General features: G+C 31.5%; 1 protein-coding gene across 1 annotated transcript in view; it reads left to right on the top strand.

Moving 5' to 3' along the window:
* Window positions 1-212: 212 nt before the first annotated feature.
* The window catches only part of LOC114327440 (trypsin-1), a 31,547-nt gene continuing 9,893 nt past the window's right edge, over window positions 213-21,866 (top strand). Inside the window, exons 1-3 of the mRNA XM_028276066.2 lie at window positions 213-369; window positions 5,028-5,310; window positions 9,544-9,752. Coding sequence (XP_028131867.1) covers window positions 318-369; window positions 5,028-5,310; window positions 9,544-9,752 — 544 coding nt within the window. The 5' untranslated portion in view covers window positions 213-317. The remainder of the gene's footprint in view (window positions 370-5,027; window positions 5,311-9,543; window positions 9,753-21,866) is intronic.

Raw genomic sequence — 21,866 nt, 5'->3', positions numbered from 1 at the left:
GCAAATCCTTAATTCTTTGTCGAAGGTGTAGAACGTCGTTAAATATATCTAGCTATCTTCTTGTTTTATTTAGGCTCTGTATGTCAAAATCTGCTCCAAGCAACGTTTTCATTGGAAAGTTGATGTTTTTTTATAAATTTTTTAGCTATCTCTATCAGCAAACAATGAAATCAGCTTGGTCCTCAAGATGAACATATCTAAGATTTTTTGATTAGAAAATAATCTAAGTAAGTAGATATAAATGACGTTTTTTATTATATTTTATTAAAATTAATAAATTATTAAACTTCATTTGGATAGGAAGGGCAATAATCACCATGAAAAATTCCATGTTTCTTTTGTTACTTTTTACATTCTATATAGTTGAAGGTAAGTGTTTCGAATTTAAATAGACTTATTCTCATCATCATAATCAACATCAAATCTTCTCAATATAATACGTTAGCCTAATATTTTTCTCATTTTTCCAGACGATGCATACAGTATTATATATGTAATTTTTTTTAACTATCAACTAATCTCCTTCCCTGATTATGTCATCAACTTTCTGTTTTATTTTTCATCCTGCTATGCATAGCACAAAGCAATTTTCTTATTTCTCATAATTTGAAAACTTTACGTAAGAAAATTTTTTTACATATTCATAAATCACATGTTTTCAATATTACAATTTAAAATAATCTCTTTATTAAGAGGTCAATCAGGCCAAATATGTCAGTATGTGGAAATTACTCTATAATTAAATTAAATATTACAAAAACGAGCCTGTACCGCCATTAAGAACAAAAAATACACTTTCTTCAAATAAACTTCTTGATCTTATGCCTAGATTTTGTGTCACATGAACTATTAAAATTGATTACCTATAACAAGAAATCGAAAATATTAGGTTTGTTCTAGCAGTCAAACTAGTCAGAAACAGTTGGTCAGTGAGAGAACATAATAGAGTCACCAGTGCTATCCCCTCTACTCGCGCTGGTCGACTATTCGCTGATGGTTTCAAACCGTTTGAAACTGATGCTAGAACAAACCTATTATAAATATCGATATCTGTTCAGTGCAGTAGTGTATTATTTTCTTAGATATTGGAATTCGTTAGTATTGATCTATAGGGAAGTAATATTTGTTTATAATTAATTTATTATGTTTTTGTGTAATAGAACTAAGTTGTCGAACTATTTGAAAAAATAGATTATTATTAATTGTGAGTTTGGTTAAGTATATTTTACGTAAAAATATTTATTTTTGCTTGGAATTATGCTTGGAATTTTTAAATGCCTTAGCTTACACTTTATTGCATACTGATTCTAAATTTTCAGATTTTCAGTTCAGTTTCACTGGTGGACTTATATATAAAAATAATTTGCTCGTATATTATGTTTTAAATAAATTACACTTCTATCTTTGTATATTTCAAAAACTGTTTGCTTAATTCATAAACATCTACATATGTCTTTCCACCAAAAACCTAATCATGACTACTCCACGAGAAATTCTACCTTTGACGTCTATTTGCCGACCCCGTCCTCTGAGTTAGTAAAGAAATCTATATTATATTCTGCAAAAAAACTTTAGAACCATCTCCTTCTACAACTTAAATCTGCAGCGTCTTTTCCCAAATTCCGTAAACTGACAAAAGCCTACCTATCTGAAAGACCATATTATTCAGTAGAAGATTTTCTTAATCAATAACTAAGAAATTACAGTACCCATTGGACAAGTAGTATTTTTATTATATTTTTTTATCTATATTTGGGTGTCATATGCAGCACCTTAACTTTTAAACTTATTAATTACTAGGTAGACTATGCAATTTGTAATTTATTTATATTTTTAAATTTTGCCATTGATTCTTTCTGTTTAAACTTCATTAGTATTGTTTTTTAAATTATATTGACGATTGATGTAAATTTTAGTGAATTGAATTGTTATTGTTTTGTTTTCTTGACTTTTTATAAGCTTTGTCGATAAAATTGTACAATTTTTCATGACAATATAGAATCTTTCTATTCTATTCTATTCTATTCTATTCTATTATATTCTATTCTATTCTATTCTATTCTATTCTATTTTATTCTATTCTATTCTATTCTATTCTATTCTATTCTATTCTATTCTATTCTATTCTATTCTATTCTATTCTATTCTATTCTATTCTATTCTATTCTATTCTATTCTATTCTATTCTATTCTATTCTATTCTATTCTATTCTATTCTATTCTATTCTATTCTATTCTATTCTATTCTATTCTATTCTATTCTATTCTATTCTATTCTATTCTATTCTATTCTATTCTAGTCTATTCTATTCTATTCTATTCTATTCTATTATATTCTATTCTAAAATTCAAATGAGCTTTACCTTATTATTTCTACTTTTCATAGAAATGCCTGTTTATCTTCTTCTTCTTGTAGTGCCTATCCGTTTCGGATGTTGGCGACTATCATGGCAATCTGTACTTTGCACTCTGCTGTTCTGAAAAGATTTGTGGTTGTTGTGTTGAACCACGCACGTATATTTTTCAGCCACGAAAGGTTTTGTCTTCCTGGTCCTCGTTTTTCTTATACATTTCCCTGTAAAATAAGTTAAAACTATTTTGGCTTGCTTAATTGCAGTTAGAGCTCTCTTTCTTTTCATATTCTCAATAAAACGTCCGGATTAGTAACGTGATCCGTATAAGATATCTTCAGGATTCGATGATAAAGCCACATTTCGAAAGTCTGAATCTTCTTACAGGTAGCGTATGGGCTCCGTGCGTGACCATGGTGGGGAGTGGGGATACACGAAACTATGCCAGCGCCCGTAGCGGCGAAATATGACAATTTTGGCGAACAATGATTGAATAATAATTTTTTTCAATAGATATTTCATTTTTACCTTATTATTGCCGTTTTGATTTTTATTATTTATTTTTATATTTTCATACTGACTTTCTTTCCTTCCCCGATCTGGTGGTATATTCCTATCGTCATCTATTTCCATTTTGTGTAAGACACACACCACAAAAGTAATAGTTCAATAGAACCAGCTAATGTTAAAATCTGGTAATAATAATTCACACTACCTAATTGCTTTCGATGTACCGACAACTAAACTATAACGAAAAAGTGAAGAAAAACCGAAATTGGAAAAAAATCCTTTGTAAAAGGTATAAAATTTTATTAAAAATCACTTTAAAGGGCTACATCACAACAAAACGTTTTCGATTTTTTATAAAATCATCATCAGTGTTAAGATAAACTTGATGCTAGCTGAGCCACAAAAGAAAAATATTAGGGTAAACATCCTTTAAATATCACATTGATGCGTTATAAGTACATACTTTGAAAAATTGCCTTGTGATGGTTACATGGCAACTGGGATAATGCCCTAAGGTAATGTATATCCCAACACGTGGGATCCAAAATTTACTTGTTTACATACCGATGACTTAATGGCAAAAATTTTGCATTTTTGCCATTAAGTCATCGGTATGTAAACAAGTAAATTTTGGATCCCACGTGTTGGGATATACATTACCTTAGGGCATTATCCCAGTTGCCATGTAACCATCACAAGGCAATTTTTCAAAGTATGCACTTATAACGCATCAATGTGATATTTAAAGGATGTTTACCCTAATATTTTTCTTTTGTGGCTCAGCTAGCATCAAGTTTATCTTAACACTGATGATGATTTTATAAAAAATCGAAAACTTTTTGTTGTGATGTAGCCCTTTAAAGGGATTTTTAATAAAAAAAATTTGTACCTTTTACAAAGGATTTTTTTCCAATTTTGTGATTGATGGTATACAGCCAACTACAGGAAAACCATTTCTTTTTCTTTGTGGATTTTGAAGAAAAACCCTTAAAATTGATATTTTCTTCAGAGAACTTCAAAGTATCCGTTTTATAATTTGACGTTTATTTGACACTTGAACTTATTGTTCGTATAATAAATTTTATCAAAAATAGTAAATAAAAATTTTACATTAACGTCAATTATGTCATATGTGTATCATATGTTTAACGTCAAATTGTATTCGCCAAAAATTTCAGGCCACTACGCTAGGTGTCGCGTCAGTCGTGCACGGAGCGAATATGAGAGTGCACGACTCAATTGCATACAACAGTATAATAAAGATATAACATCATAATAACCTGATTTTTATGAGTATTGATAAATCATGGCATTTGAATAGGTGTATGTTTTTACTCTTTCTATTCGTTGACCGTTCACACCGATTCGTCGAAATTTATGTTCTTTCTTAGAGATTCTTAGTTAATTCGAATTCAGGCTTCGACATCCTCTACTGCTTCTTGAAAGATTTTCTCAAAGTATATGTTCAACAACAGGGGTGATAAAGTCGATTCGCTAATCTGAGGCACCACTGTCTAGTGATGGTATTTTTTTTGGGAAGTAACAGACATAAATAACATAAACTTTAAGCCAATCAATAATTATTTATTGTACCTACAAAATAAAAATATTTTGTAGAAATAAATTCCACAAAATTTTATGAGTTTAGTATACACTCCCACTATTTCCAATAATTCTTCTTTTATTCTTAATGAAATATTAAGTTGATTTGAGCAGTTAATAGTGTGAGGCAGGAATACTTGTGTTGTATGTTTCCTATTCCGAATGTGTCAAAATGAATCTCGGCTGAGCGTATTCAGTATAGTATACATATCTCTCAGACCCCACGTTTGATTTTGATCTCATCGGATTCTCCTGTCTCTCTACGGATAAACGATGTTTGACTCCAGTAAAGACTGCTAATAATTCTTAGATAACAGGTGTTTATCCGAATACTTGTTAATATCTTCATCAGCTTGTCGTGCTTTCTGTGTCGATTGCTTTATGGTAATCAATGAAGTATATATAAATATCGCAATTCACGTCTACATTCTCTCTAGAGGCTCTCTTGAAGAAAGCCTCTTCGTACCCACTGTATTCTGAAAATGAAACTGTGTACATGTGATTTTTCTTCGCACAGTCTATATATCATTTGATGCATGATTTTTGATTGGATATTGGTTTTAGGTTCTCCACTTTCATCTTATAGAATATTTGGAGGACAAGACGCAAAAGAAGGGCAGTTTCCATACCAGGTATCACTGCAAAGAGATGATTGGCCTTTTGGCTACCAGCACTTTTGTGGTGGTTCTATCATTTCTCCAAACTGGGTGGTTACTGCAGGACATTGTTGCTGGTCTATGTATCCTAATCTTCATATAGTCGCCGGAATATTAAAAGTACATGAACAAAGCAATAACACACAAGTTAGATTAGTTAAGGAGCACTACATACATGAAAATTATTCTTAGTAAGTATAACGTCCAGTGCAGCAGCGTACCGATAGATCAGCGGGCCCTGGTTCCAGTTGGGATGCGGGCCCGCTCTCCCAATAGAAACAAACTTTGAATATCAAAAGTTTTTAATAAACATTAAATATAAATCATCATACATCATAAAATATATCATATACATAATATAAAAAACTCAAGCTAATTTATAGTCGATTTACTCACGACTTTTGCTGTAATTAAAAAAACCGCTTGGATTCACATGAAAGTTGGCATACACATAGCTAACATGTCAAAGAAAAAAAGTGATATTGTACCGATGTACTTTTGCCCTGGGGGGAATTTCACCCCTTCTCGGTGTTGAAAAAACATACGTTCAAGATAAGTCCGGAATTGAATATACTCAGGGCCGTGCGGTACATCTGTTCAATATGATGCAAGTCCTCGAAATTCCGCCCCTTAAATATTATTGAAACTTAACTTTTATTTTCATTAAATGAAACTACACAAAATTAACGAAAACTTATTTTTAAAACAAACCATACTTTAAATTAAATGAAATATGTATTAACATTACATAGGTAAAGTGGGTAGGCGTAAAATTTGCTTGCTATGCGTTTTAAATGCATTCATTTTTTTTCGAATCCTGAGAAAACTAATTAGTATTTTTGAAAAATTTAAATGCGGAATAAAAGGTTACGTATTACCGAGGGTCGAAAGTGCCTGAAAATCTCTATGTTTATTTGATTTATTTTATGTGTCCCTATATTATTCTCTATATTTTATATTATATCTCTATGTTTATTTGAATAAGTTAAAGAGATGAAAAAAAAAGAGAAAACTGAGTGTAATTTTTAATTTCAAATATCTTATTAAAAAGAAACCTTTTGTTAATTCTAAGGGATTTTTGGCCCTTGATAATAATGTAATTTTTTAATCCCCTTTAAAAGTTTTCAAAAATATTTATTAGTTTTGGATGCATTGAAAGCAGATTTTGGCGCCTATGCTCTTAAGTAACATTTATAAAAATTATAATTTTACCTTTCTGACTTTAATTTTGGCAAACTCGTCAATCAGATTTGTGTAGTCTAGTGGGGATAGATAGGTGTAGCAGTTAGTGAGACCTCTATTAAAATAAGTGCTAAATTTTTTAGTTTTTTTTTATCTTATGGAGCTTCGTAAACAGTTTTGAATAATTTTTAATTTTGAAATACTTCTTTCCCCACTAGCTATTGAGACGTGGAGTTTTAATAAAATTCTTAGTGATACAACTACATTTGGGTATAAAGAAATTAGGTAATTTTGGCACAAATAGTTCAAAACCTCTAAAGGTTTCATGGAGTATGGTATCATTTGGGATATATCACGCAATTCTTCTAGAATATCATTTGCCTCTATATCAAATTCTTTTTCTTTTTCTATTAAAAGTATTGAATAAAGATTCATACAATATATTTCTAATAGTATTTTATCATCAACTATTTCCCTCAATTTAAAAATATCATATAAAAATTTCAAATTTTTATTATGAGTTTCTAGAAGCGAAAATCGATTAGCCAAAGAAATAATGGTATAACGGTAATGTCTGAAATGTAAATGAACAAATTTATTTTAAATTTAGCTTCATCTGTTAATAGCTTGTCCACAGATTTCTCATAATCAAATAAACGCTTTTTTCTCCTTGCTCGAATGTCATTTTTAGCTGGAAATTCGGAACTTATATCAAGATTTTCTGCAATTTCATTAGATTTTCATTTAGTCATATTGCCATATTGTCTGAAACTTTTCATTTTTTTCTGACAACATTTTTACACAATCTGGCAATTTTTTGATTTTACTGATTATGCCGCCCCCCTTGTGATGCCGCCTGATGCGACTGCCTCGCCGCATCATAGCACGGCACGGCCCTAATATACTGACTAATTCTAAGCAACTTTAGTTCTATAGAGTTTGTTCACAAGTAAATACTTTTCGAGTTATTCGAGTGAATATGTTTATTTTTCGACAAAAAAACACGTCTTTAGACGGTTTTTCTCAGAGAACTCAAAAAGTAAGTATTTTATCGAAAAAAATATTCTTAGTAGAAATATAGCTTATAAAAAATTGAAAAAATGGTGTATATACGAAGTCTGTAGACCCAGTAGGAGCAGCGTTAAAGTAGGCCCAGTAAGAGCAGAATGAAAAGTAGGTTCTTATTCGTCAAATTTTAAATCGAATATTTCAATGTCAAATAACCAACAAATGAAGAACTTTTTGGGAAAAACTTATAGCAAATTTTTTAAAGTGGATAATTATTTTTGTTTTTTTTGTAAGTTTCCCTAATTTTTTAAGTTTTTTTTTAAATTGGTCCCTTTTAAGTTATTGGTAATACCAAAAATCTCAAGTAGTAAAAAAATATAGGTTTTGCTATTGTGAGTATTTTGGACTTTTTGTTTTCCTGAAGACAAAAATTGGTTAAGCTATGTCTGTTCAAAATTTGCATACACTCGTTTAAGCCCATTTAACTACAGCCTTTCCAAGAATAAACACTTTGAACCAACGAATCTTACATATCTTATAAACAATACATAAGTAAAGTAATTTGTGAAGCGGTAACGATTAATGTCATTTCGGATGCTAATTGGAGGTGATTTTCACGATTTTTTTACTTGTGTTGTTCGAAATATCCCCATCAAATTAGAAACAACATAAGCAAAAAGCGCGTTAGAACGGGCCCCGCAGGGGCCCGGGCCCTTGCTCCACGAAACCCGCGAAACCATGCTCAGTACACCACTGGTCCAGTGAGGCTGACATCTAAATCCACCAATCTAGTAAAACCAAATGTAAAACGCTTATTTACATTCAGTCAATCAACTGGTATAATTTTATAATTTTTTAGTACGCCTAGTAGACGGACAGCTAGAGCCGAAAAATCATCGTCATAAGTAATATGGAGTTTGTCCTGTGAAATGCGTTCATTTTATATTGGTAATTACGATCCCTTGCAGGCTGACACCTCAGTGGATACAAGAAGTAGCAAGAAGAGGTGAAAGAGGAAAATTAGTGCTGTCACTAAAAGTTTTCACCTTCGATTTCGTTGAACCTCCATTGATTTGCATGAAAATTGGAGAGTAGTTAGAGGATACCACAAGAAATAAAAGTGACATGGTGCCAAATTGCGCTTTTACCCTGGGTGTGGATGCCACCCCTTCTCGGGGTTGGAAATTATTTTGTTAAAAATAACCTCACAAATCGATAGAGGGACAAATTTTAAGCAAAATTTGTTATATCAAGTTATTAAAATAAATCAATACTTTTTGAGTTCTTAAAGATCAAAGATTTGAATTTGTCTTGAAAAAAATGGATGGTGTAAAGTGGTTTTTCATAAGTAATTCAAAAACTATAAGTTTTAACAAAAAAGTTATAATTACAAAAATTGAAGATGGTTTAAAAAAAAAAAGACTTAAAAATCAAAATTTTTCAAATTTTCGTAAATTTCATTATTTTTTTATATGAAAATAAATTTCAATAAAAGTTCAGTAAAACTGTCGAGATATGTTTTGCTTTATGCTTATTTTTTGTTTAACTGCTAACTCTAGAGTCTCCGGTAAACAACGAAGGTAACATGGCCTAGGTTTACTGTAAAGAGACCGAAATCATGAGACCGAAAGCAGTAGACCAAACTCATTAGACCGAAAAGCACTTTACCGAAACCTCACTAGACCGAACAGCAGAAGACCGAAAAGCAGTTCTTTTTACTTGTCGCAGTAAAAGAGATAAGACTAATGTAATTACAACTAAATGTTAGTTGGATGGTTATTATAAACAGTTAAAATGTTGCTAACGTCACTCTACCCTTTTTTTATTTTTACCTTCACTAATTTGTTTAACGGATGAAAATTTTTTCATATCAGACTGTACAGAGTAACAATTTACACAGTCTATATATAAAATAGTACAAAAAAAATACAATAAACAAAAAGACAGATATTATACAAAATCTTAGCATAATTTACTGCAATCCTTTTTAATTTATGTACCATTTCGGTCTAATGCTGTTCGGTCTAGTGAGGTTTCGGTAAAGTGCTTTTCGGTCTAATGAGTTCGGTCTACTGCTTTCAGTCTAATGATTTCGGTCTAATTGTCGTGCTACGCTTCAATTGCCTTTTATTATCCCTGGTTTTACCTTGGGTAAAACCAGGGGTAAAACCATTTATTCAAAGTTCTTCATACTTTTACTTTGATAAAATAGTTAATTCTCCTTATTATTTTAGTGGTGTGCAACCAAACGATATCTGCGTAATTAAAGTAAACGAATCCTGGGTTTTTAATGACCACGTTAAACCAGCAGCACTTCCCATCCAGGATTTCAATGTTACAGGAAAGGCAGTAGCATCTGGTTGGGGACAATCAGGAGGAAATTTATTTCCACAGTTCCCTGATGTATTACAATGGCAAGAATCTGAAATACCCGATGAAGAAAGTAAGTGTATTTTCTAGTTATTGTGGTTCTACGTAAAAAAATGACAAAAGTGTTATAGATTTTTAAAGTTCATACGGGCACCTAAACGTCTTCTTTATCAAGTACCTCCCTGTTGAGGTTTGAGGTCCCGTCACACTGTGGTTCCAAATGCCGAAAAGGTGGTGAGCCTTTAACAGCGTCCCATGAAACCACGAACCTTTGAAAGCGTATATTACTCATACACTTCGGAATTACTTTCGTACATAAGGGTTTTTGTCATCGCTGATTACGAATCTGACATTATCTGTTTTAAAAACAAAATGGCGGATCCAACATGACTGAAAGAAATTGAAAATATCTATCAAAACACAAAATTTTTTGTCAAATTTGGTAGTTTAAGGTCGTTGATTACAAAGCTAACATTATTTAAAAAATGGCGGATCCAATATGGCAGAAAGAAATTCGAAAATTTAATTTTATTCGTATATATTTTTTAAAATTTTATATAATAATGGATTTTTTAAATTCCGTATTACTTACCAATACATTTTCTTTTTGAAGTACAATATTTAGAACCTATTACTTAGGTACAACCGCCCATAAATACGCAACAATCGCGAGAATCATGTAATATACGTCATTTCACACTTTTGTATTCAAACAACTGCCAGCAATGCATAGGCAGTTAAAGGCAGCTAAACCAATGTGATTATGTATCTTCTGACTCTACATTTTGAGATTAATAAACATTAATCGCAGAATTGTGTACTTTTTGAATGTATTTTTACGAAATTTTGATTATTTCAAGTTTTTTTTTTCTGTTTACACATTAACAAATTTTATGCATTTATTGTTATCAAATCTTTAGTCAGCTTTTGTATTACATTAATACATGTTGTTCTGAAGCTATTTCCTTGTGGCATTTTTATGATTAATTATTTATATGGGAAATAAGCCACAATTAAAATGAAAAAAATAATTTTATTAACGTTTCGACGCCCAAATCGGGTGCCGTTGTCAAAATACAAAATATTACTAAATAAACAAAAATGTTGTTGCTAAGCAAAAAAATTCTTCTAATAATTTATTTAATCTGACTCATTTATATTGGCAATTTAGACATATATTATACATTTTAAAGTAGAAGACTTTAAAATGATATTGCCAATATTTATGAGTTGCGTTCCTGGGACGACTTACTGAAAGATAGTTCATTCGATTACGAGAATTTTACTGTCGTTGCATTTGGTTGTCTTTTTAAAGACAGATCACATGCTATAATTTTTTTGTGACGGATATTGAGTTGGGGTTGATTTCATGTAATCGAATGAACTATCTTTCAGTAAGTCGTCCCAGGAACGCAACTCATAAATATTGGCAATATCATTTTAAAGTCTTCTACTTTAAAATGTATAATATATGTCTAAATTGCCAATATAAATGAGTCAGATTAAATAAATTATTAGAAGAATTTTTTTGCTTAGCAACAACATTTTTGTTTATTTAGTAATATTTTGTATTTTGACAACGGCACCCGATTTGGGCGTCGAAACGTTAATAAAATTATTTTTTTCATTTTAATTGTGGCTTATTTCCCATATAAATAATTAATCACATTAATACATACTACAAAAAGAAGAATCTGCTTTACAGCAATAAAATCGATAAACTACAAAACATTCTACAGCGTTTTCAATATATGGGTTCTTTTTGACTTTACTGCCCGGCCAAAATAAGGCCGTACATGGCTCACTTGTCCCGGAGTTATGAATAAGAATAGATCTGGTCTGATCCTTATACCTGCATATTACGACTCTATGATGCTATGAGAAAACAACTGTAAACATGAAAATCCCTAAATAGGGACTTTTTATTTTACCTCATGACCACGTTTTCAGCATTTGGAACCACTGTGCGTCATTTGGGAAGGCATAAGGCACATTTGCATATTGTTGCACTTGTATTGAAGTCAAAATTTGAAGTTTCTTCCTAAGCCATGCTAAAAATTAAGTAATTTTAATACTCAGTAACAAAATTTCAATGCCAGTAGACAATTTTTAGATGCGCCATATAGGCCAGGATAATAAGCCAAAAATATACCCTGTTCGTGACACTCGAACAGCCAGGGTACTGAAGCGTTTTTTCGACAGGTAATACCTATGAGAACAGATTGTAACTATTTCCTGCGTAGGATCTGGCGGCCATTTTTTTTTATAAACAATTGAATGTCAAAAACGGCATTTTTTCCTTTTTTTTCAAATCAATGGAAAACAGTGGATCTTGTGGTTACTTTAGTACAAACATCTTCTAGAGCATGGAAAAAGCTTTAAAATGACGTGTTACAAAGGTTGATATACTTATTTATTGTTAATATAATTGAGAAAAAAGGTGTAAATTGCAAAAAAATTAATTTCGCAATAACTACTGTAAAAATTAGTGCACAGCTTTGAAGCTAAAATTTGCAATAACTACTGTAAAAATTAGTGCACAGCTTTGAAGCTATTTGTCAAATGAGGATTCTTTGGTGCGTAATATGTGACAATAATTTTGAAGTGATTCACTCAACTGTTTAAATTTTATTCAAATTGTTTATCCAAGAGAGTTTTTTCTGCAATAAGATAAGTCAAAAAAAAACAGAATGCTGGTACCAATCTGCCGGTGTCAAATGAAAGATCATAAGCTAAACTTTTAAACTTATTTAAAAAAGGTTAATAAAAAATGCATTTATTAATAATATATAATTATGCAAAAGTCTCGTCAATTTTTCCTTATAAACAATTTGAATAACTTTCTTGTTATGGCCGGTACAAATTTTTTTTACACATTCTAAAAGATGGCCTTTTTATACGAACTTTAAAAAAAAATAAGTTAGCCTAGGTCAATTAGGGCCAAAGTTAGCAACATTTTTTAAAAAATTCACAGCTAATTTGTTTATAATAAATAAGGATCGAAAATAGCGCTCTTTCGCTTTCAAAGACACGAAGTATTCATAAAAAAATCGGTTTTATTTGCTCTTCAATGGAGTCGTCACTAAAGCTTCAAAAATGAAGTACAAACGCGACCCGCTTGCAACCGACGAAGTGGAAGAATAAAATCCGTGCGACCTAAAATTGAAATATCAACTCGAAATTTTTTACATACAACAATAATGTATGGAGGGTGTCCCAATTTAGAGATATGACGTCATCGTTGATTTTCTTAAATGTTACTTTAATAGGGTGTGTAAAGTTATACCTTCTTCTTCTTCAGTGCCTTATCCGGTCCGGATGTTGGCGATCATCAAGGCTATCATTGTTTTGTTGACTGCTCTGCGAAACAGCTCCGCGGAGGTTATCCCAAACCATTGTCGGAGGTTTCTTAACCACGAGATACGACGGCGTCCCGGTCCTCTCCTGCCAAATACTTTGCCCTGCATGACGAGTTGAAGAACTCGATATTTTTCTTCGTTCCGCATCACGTGGCCAAGGTACTCAAGCTTACGTTGTTTTACTAAATTAAGCACTTCTTTTTCTTTTGTCATGCGCTGTAGGACCTCAATGTTGGTGACATGGTCCAAATAAGATATTTTTAGTATCCTCCTGTAGATCCACATCTCGAAGGCTTCAATCCGCTTTTCAGTGGCTTGCGTCAGTGTCCAGGCTTCAACTCCATACAGTAGCACTGGAAGAACGTAGCACCTCACTATCCACATCTTGGTTCCCAAAATGAGATCACTGCAGCACAGCAAGGATCTCATCTTGATAAATGTAGACCGTGCCATTTCAATTCTGGATCTAATCTCTTGAGCGTGGTCCCATTGTGAGTTGAGGGTAGTTCCGAGGTAAGTGAGTCTGTCGACTCTCTGGATCTCTTCGCTATCTACCATTAGTGCCCCGGGATCTAAATTTACACGGCTGACAACTATGAATTTAGTTTTCTTAATATTAAGGTTCAGTCCGTATGTTACGCTCACAGTTCTCACACGGTCTAGTAAGACCTGTAGATCATTTAGGCTAGTTGCTAAGTAATACAGTGTCATCGGCGTAGCGGATATTATTGATGTATTCACCGTTCACTCGGATTCCCATCTCTAGGTTTGTGAGGGCTTTAGTAAAAATTTCCTCAGAGTATATATTGAAAAGAGTCGGCGAGAGCACACAGCCCTGCCTTACTCCTCGCATGATCTTTACTTGTTCGGTCAACAGGTCTTCGACCTTAACTTGAGCACACTGGTTCCAGTATAAATTCATGATGATCCGAATGTCCTTCTCATCTAATCCTACTCTTTGTAGGGCGGTGACCATCTTCTGGTGCTGGCAACGGTAAAATGCCTTGGCGTAGTCAATAAAACAAGCATAGACATCACAACTAACATCGCGGCATCTCTGAAGTAGAACTTGTAAGGTGAAAAGTGCTTCACGTGTACCCATGGAATCGCGGAATCCAAATTACATTTCACCGACATTGTCCTCGCATTTCTTGTAAATTCTGGCATGTATGATTTAAAAAAAAACTTTAAGTGCATGACTCATAAGGCTGATAGTCCAGAAATCTTCGCACGTTTTCGCAGATCGTTTTTTGGTATTGTTACAAACGTTGACAATAGCCATTCCTCTGGGATATTACCTGAATCGTATATGGCGTTGAACAGTTCAGTTAACTCCTTCGTTCATCAACTTAATAAGTTCGACGGGTATTTCGTCCGGACCTGTGGCTTTACCATTCTTAGACTGTTTTAAAGCCGCTTTCACCTCGCTTTCTAGTATTGACGGCCCTGTCATGCAATTTATTTCTGGAAGGTTGCCTCGGTAGTCCCAGAAGAGTTCTTCGATGTACATTTTCCAGGTCACCAGCTTCTCCTTAACTGTCGTCGCCAGGTTCCCGTCTTTGTTTATGAGGAGGTGTGTGTTTCTACTCTTGTATTGACCAGTGACTTCTCGAATCTTTCGATGAATATTTATATGATCGTGTTTCACTTGGAGCTCCTGGATTAATTTACATTTTTCTTGCATCCATGTCTCCTTCGCTCTTCGTATTTCTTTTTTAATTGTTTGGTTGATTTCTTGGTATTTCTTCGCGTCCCTGTTCTTCATTAATCTCCTTTGATCCATCATCTGCATAATGTTATCAGTCATCCATTCTTTATTTTTTAGTCTTGTTTTCTTTCCCAGATGTTCTTTTCCCGCATTCAGCACGACGTCTTTGATATAACTCCATTTTTGTTCTACACTCACTTTTGTTCATACAAAGTTATACCTACATACCTGTAAAATATCAAATTTTTATTCCCTACCATTTACAAGATAATAAAAAATAACAAAATTATGTCTGTAATTTGGAATAAATTCAATAGTTTAAATACTAATTGTTTTTTTGAAAAATGCTCAGAACTGTCCATTAGTATTTCAAATCGAAATTTTTTACATACAATAATAATGTATACAGGGTGTCACAATTAAGAGATATGACGTCATCGTTGATTTTCTTTAGTGGTAACAGTTATTTTGATAGCTATTTTGATAGAGTGTGTAAACTTATACATAACTGCAATATATCAATTTTTTATTCCCTACCATTTACAGGATAATAAAACATAATTTTAAATCTCTAAATTGGGACACCCTGTATACATTATTATTGTATGTAAAAAAATCGATTTGAAATACTAATCGATAGGTCTGAGCATTTTTCAAAAAAAAAACAATTAGTATTTTAACTATTAAATTAATTCTAAAGTACAGACATAACTTTACTTTTTATTATCTTGTAAATGGTAGTAAATAAAATTTGATATTTTGCAGTTATGTATAACTTTACACGCCCTTTCTAAATAGCTATCAAAATAACAGTGTTGCTATTTAAGAAAATCTACGATGACGTCATATCTCTAAATTGGGACACCCTGTATACATTATTATTGTATATAAAAAATTTAGATTTGAAATACTAATTGGCAGGTCTGAGTATTTTTCAAAAAAACAATCAGTATTTGAACTATTGAATTTATTCCAAATTGCAGACTCACTCTGTATATATATTTAGTACAATTTTTTATCAATTATTACTTTATTACATACATACCATTATAGTTGTGCACCTAAAACACAGTAAAAAAAATTTTTTTTGCAAAAAAAAATTTTTTAAACAAATTAAATTGTTTATTACATGATTTATGAATCAACTGACTCCATATTTGTAAAGTACGCTAAAAGTACATACAAATTAAAAAAAAAACATTAAAATCCATTGGTTGGTTCCCAAGATACAAAAAACTTTAGGATTTTGAAGTTGATATTTCAATTTTAGGTCTCACGGATTTTATGCTTCTACTTCGTCGGTCGCAAGCGGGTCGCGTTTGTACTTCATTTTTGAAGCTTTATTGACGACTCCCTTCAAGAGAAAATAAAACCAATTTTTTTTTTAATACTTCGTGTCTTTGAAAGCGAAAGAGTGCTATTTTCGATTCTTACTTATTATAAACAAATTAGCTACGAATTTAAAAAAAAATGTTGCTAACTTTGGCCCTAATTGACCAAGGCTAACTTATTTTTTTTTTAAAGTTCGTGTGAAAATGTGCCTTTTAGACTGTGTAAAAAAAATGTACCGGCCATAACAAGAAAGTTATTCAAATTGTTTATAAGGAAAAATTGACGAGACTTTTGCATAATTGTTTATTACTAATAAGTGCATTTTTTATTAACTTTTTTTAAACAAGTTTGAAAGTTTAGCTTATGCTCTTTCATTTGACATATGTAGAATGGTTCTAACATTATGTTTTTCTGACTTATCTTATTGCAAAAAAAGCTCTCTGGGATAAACAATTTGAATAAAATATAAACAATTAAATGATTCGCTTCGAAATTTTGGTCCCGCACTAAAGAACCCTCATTTGACAAAAATTTCAAAGCTGAAGATTAATTTTTACAATAGTTATTGCAAAATTTATTTTTTTGCAATTTACACCTTTTTTCTCAATTATATTAACAATAAATAAGTATATCAACCTTTGTAATACGCCATTTTACAGTATATTGTACAACAAGAGAGAAAAAAGACATATTTCTCACGAGCGCAGAATGTTTGAGTGTCGCAATCAAGCGAGAGAGAAATATGTCATTTTCTCTCGTGTTGTACACTGTACTTTTTCTATGGATGCGTTTTTGTCAAGAGTTCATACTTCAAAATTAAATAAATTAGGTGCTTTTAGGTATATTATATGCCTAAATTGAAATAAAATACATATATACACATAGGTATTTAATATTCTTAATATTTATATACTTTATTTATTTAAAATTATAACTCACAGTTGAACAGTCTTAAACGGGGTAATTTTTGATAAGTTTTGACAAGTTGTTTGACATTTTGTTTGACAAAAATAATTGTGTTTGTATTGTGCATTTTACCATGGAAATGGCGATCATATGTATGTAAACCGGCGGTGAACCCGTGAGAAAAAATATTTCTCACTGCAATGGCCGACTTTTCTCACTGCCTGAGAAATTGTTCGTTTTGAATGTATGTAAGTAGTGAGAGAAGTTGCACATTGTATAGCATCCATAGAAAAAAGCTTTTTCCATGCTCTCTAAGATGTTTGTTCTAAAGTAACCATAAGGTCCACTGTTTTCCCTTGATTTGAAAAAAAAATGGCCGCCAGATCCTACGCAGGAAATAGTTACAATTTGTTCTCATAGGTATTATACCTGTCGAAAAAAAGAATGTGTGTGTACTTTGTACGCACGTAAGAAGTTATACTTCTATTACATATTATGTGATTTTAACGAAATTGATATAATGTCCTTTAAACAGTTTATTTATATTTTATTTAAATATTAAACTAATTTTAATACTTACTACTTTCCAAAAATTTTTATTAAGACAATACCAAAAATTTAAAAAAAAATAAAAGAATAAAACGCACACAAACACATTGAAAAATGCCACAAAGAAAAAATTATTTCTGAACGATAATAATTGTTGGCAAAATTTTTAAATACGCATTTTCTGAAAAAATAATTATATAACAAATATACTTACAATCATAAAATGCATAAAAAAATTTAAAAAAATAAAAACTTGTATCGGGATTCGACCCCGCGAATTTGGGGGCGCTTTGATTCGTAATCGAAGCCTAGACTCACTCATCCAATTACACATTATTTGTCATGTGGAAAAATAGGGTAACTGAACGTTTTACTGTTTGACAGTTGTTCTGAATTTAATCAAATTATAATGTAGTTTGATTTTTGTGGAAGAAAATACTAAAATATAACAAAACAGTAAGAAAACAATATATTAGCTGAAGATTGGTAGAACTTTTGCTGGTAATCAAATTAAGTATGTAAATCAAAGCATTACATACCTACTAGATAAATAAATCTACGCCAAAAAATCACAATTTAAAAATAAAAATCGGACCTAATTTCGGATTTCTCTCTAAAATCCCCATTCTTGAGAAAATAAATGTATTCCAACCTAATCCAAATGTATAATTACAATATGATTATAATAAAAACTACTTAACAAATTAGAATGAGTTTTCCTTGTCCAAAATAACTCAAAAGTCCAAAAATATATATATGAAAACTATTTAAAAAGGCAGTATAACTATTAACTAACTTTTGTTTGTTGTTTCTTTTCCCACAAATTTCAAAACGCAACAACCATAAATAATCAAACCACAGCTGTGCCACAGCCGCCATATTGAATAATTTTTGACATGTCATTTAAACATCCAATCAGAATCAGTGCCGGTTTATCCACTGGGCGCTTGGGGTGGGCGCCCAGGGGCACGGGCCCCTGAGGGGCCCGAAGTGTCCCGTTCCTTATAATTATAAAAAAATAAAGTTGCCAAATAATTTACATATTCTCCGAAAAAAATCTCATACGCAGATACGCCAATACACTGCAAACGCCTTTGTTCTATTGTTATTGTTACATCTCTTCACGCCTATACACAGTGCCGTAGCCTAGCCCCACAGGGGCCCCGTGTCAATGTTTGTGGCAGGGCCCTTTTCCAAAAACTACAGAAAGTTGTCAGATTTCGCCATGTCATTGATTAAAAACTACCCAGGTAATGGGTAAAAACTGTGTAGGTTATCAATTAATGGCCAAGGCCCTGATTCTAATTCATTTCGACAGTCGCAATTTCATTTCGACACCGCCATGACAGCCGCAGAATATAGCGATTCTTATTCATTTCGATATTAGTTACAACTGGGGATATTAATCTTATCATGTTGAGACTGCTCAGAATTTGGGTTGGCGCTCCCGTTTATTGGAACTTGTTGATAGTCTGGGAAAATTATCGAAAAAATGCCATTGTTGGGAAAAATTATTTACCAGCTATTTTATTGCTAAAATCGAATCTTAAGATTGCATATACAGTGCGTCCATAAAGTAACGCATAAATTCATTATTTCGTAAACCAGCGACATTAATGAAAAATCCTGAAACGGGTCGATTTTTATTTTTAGATTCAGATTTTTTGGCATATATATCATACTAGTGACGTCATCCATCTGGGCGCGATGACGTAATCGATGATTTTTTTAAATGAGAATGGTCATGTGATAGCTCATTTGAAAGGGTATTCAATTCTCTATTCACTAATATAAACATTTACCTAATTATTTATACAAGGTGTTCAAAAAACATTTTTTTAATTAAAATAATTGAAACAAAAAGAAGAATGTACGTAATTTATTTAATTCAAAATACGTTTTACTGTTGTCAGAAAACAGGAAAAAAATGTTTATTTGAGAAATAAATATTGTTTTTTGCTTAAATTCAATGTTAAAGCTGCCACCCACCTGTCGCTTGGCAGTTTGAACATTTCGTTTAAGCGAAAATCAATGTTTATTTGTCAAATAAAATTTTTTTCTGTTTACTGACAGTAGTAAAATGTATTTTGAATTAAATAATTACATTATATTCTTCTTTTTGTCTCACTTATTTTAATTAAAAAATGTTTTTTGAACACACTGTATAAATAATTATGTTAATGTTTATATTCTTGGATAGAGAATTGGATACCCTTTTAAATGAGTTATCATATGACCCCTATTCTCATTTAAAAAAATCATCGATTAAGTCATCACGCCCAGATGGATGACTTCACTAGTATGATATATATGCCAAAAAACCGTAATTTAAAAATAAAAATCGACGTGTTTCGGGAATTTTCCTTAAAGTAACCACTTTACGAAATAACGAATTTATGCGTTACTTTATTAGTAATATGGGGTATGACAAGTCCGCAGAAAGTGTGTTATTTTATTTATAAACAAATTAGCACTTCTAAATCTTCTTTATTTTTCAATTAGTGGTCTGTAACTCCTAAAATTTTTCCTTTGAGCCAAAAACACTCAAATAAAAACTCACCGTAATTTAGTTCTGCACAAAGTTATTTTTTTTTCCGATTTCCTTCAACAAAAATTTTACTCAGAAAATCCGAGTTTTCCCAAAAAATCTGCAATTTTCAATTAAAATTTTAGGGAAGTACCTAATTATTTATCAATAATTAAATAATTGATGACATGAAAGATTTATGATAGTAGATTATACAGAGGGGCTAAATTATGGAATAAATTCATTTCTTTAAAACGGACGATTTTGGAGCAAAATCCCGAAAGAGGTCGATTTTTATTTTTAAATTACAATTTTTTGGCATATGTTTCTTACTAGTGACGTCATCCATCTGAGCGTGATGACGTAATCGATAATTTTGTTAATGGGAATAGGGGTCGTGTGGTAGGTCATTTGAAAGGGCGTTCAATTATCTATTCAGTAATATAAACATTATTATCATTAGGTATTTATACAGGGTTGCCAAAAAAAATTTTTGAATTAAATTAATTGGCGCAAAAAGAATGTATGTAATTTATTTAACTCAAAATACATTGTACTGCTGTCAGAAAATAGAAGAAAAGGTTTATTTCACAAATAAGCATTTCTTTTCGCTTAAATTAAATCACAAACAGCCTCCCTCCTACCTATTGGCAGTTTGAACATTTAATTTAAGCTAAAAGCAATGTTTATTTGCAAAATAAACATTTTTTTCTATTTTCTGACAGCAATAGAATGTATTTTGAGTTAAATAAATTACATGCATTCTTCTTCTTACGTCAATTAATTTAATTCAAAAATTTTTTTGGCCTCCCTGTATAAATAATGATATTAATGTTTATAATACTGAATAGATAATTGAACGCCTTTGTAAATGAGCTACAACACGAACCCCTATTCCTATTTAAAAAAAATAATCGATTACGTTATCACGCTCGGATGGATGACGTCACTAGTTTGAAATATATGCCAAGAAATTTAATTTAAAAATAAAAATCGACCTGTTTCGGGATTTTTCTCTAAAATCGTCCATTTTAGAGAAAATGAATTTATTCCATAATTTAGCCCCTCTCTGTATATCAGGAGACCGGCGACAATCTAACCAATAGTTTAGCAATAATTAAAATGTTAATTAAAAAATTTCGGTCGAAATAATAACCAGAAAGATTATGATACACCAGAATAACTATGATTTTCGTATAAAAAAGCACTATACCTATTCAACGTTCCTTACAGGATTGAAATTGGACCATTTGAGCGGTCTCAGGAATGTTATAAAGAAACAATTTTTTGGCTTATAAACAAATAGAACCCCTCAGAAAATATTAGATTTAATTAAATTAAGTTAACGCTGTTGAAAAGGGCACGGCTTCTGTGTCCTTTACGAAGAAAAACAAATTGAATTGCGAGGAGTGATTCCAGGTATAACCGGTCAAATTTGACCGGCATTTGCGACAGAGTTATAAACAACAGGATTTTAATCTTTGAACCATTAGATACCTTTTAATTCCGGTCCTCTTTGTACATACAAATTTTCATATCTTCAAGACACTTATAACAAAAAAGATTTATGTCACTGTCACCAAATTATTTAATTATTGATAAATAATTACTTCCCTCAAATTTTAGTTGAAAATTAAAGATTTTGTTTGGAAAACCCGAATTTTCCGAGGAAAATTTCCGTCGAAGGAAATTGGAATAAATTATCAATGTGCAGAATTACTGTCAATTTTTATGTGAGTGTTTTGGTTTAAAGTTAAAATTTTCGGAGTTATAGAGCAATAATAAAAAAAGATTTCGGAGCACTAA

The sequence above is a fragment of the Diabrotica virgifera genome, chromosome 3 (genome assembly GCF_917563875.1).
Source record: "Diabrotica virgifera virgifera chromosome 3, PGI_DIABVI_V3a".
Lineage (NCBI taxonomy): Eukaryota > Metazoa > Arthropoda > Insecta > Coleoptera > Chrysomelidae > Diabrotica > Diabrotica virgifera.
The sequence above is the reverse complement of the archived record's forward strand: the minus strand, read 5'-3'. Positions and strand labels throughout refer to the sequence as shown.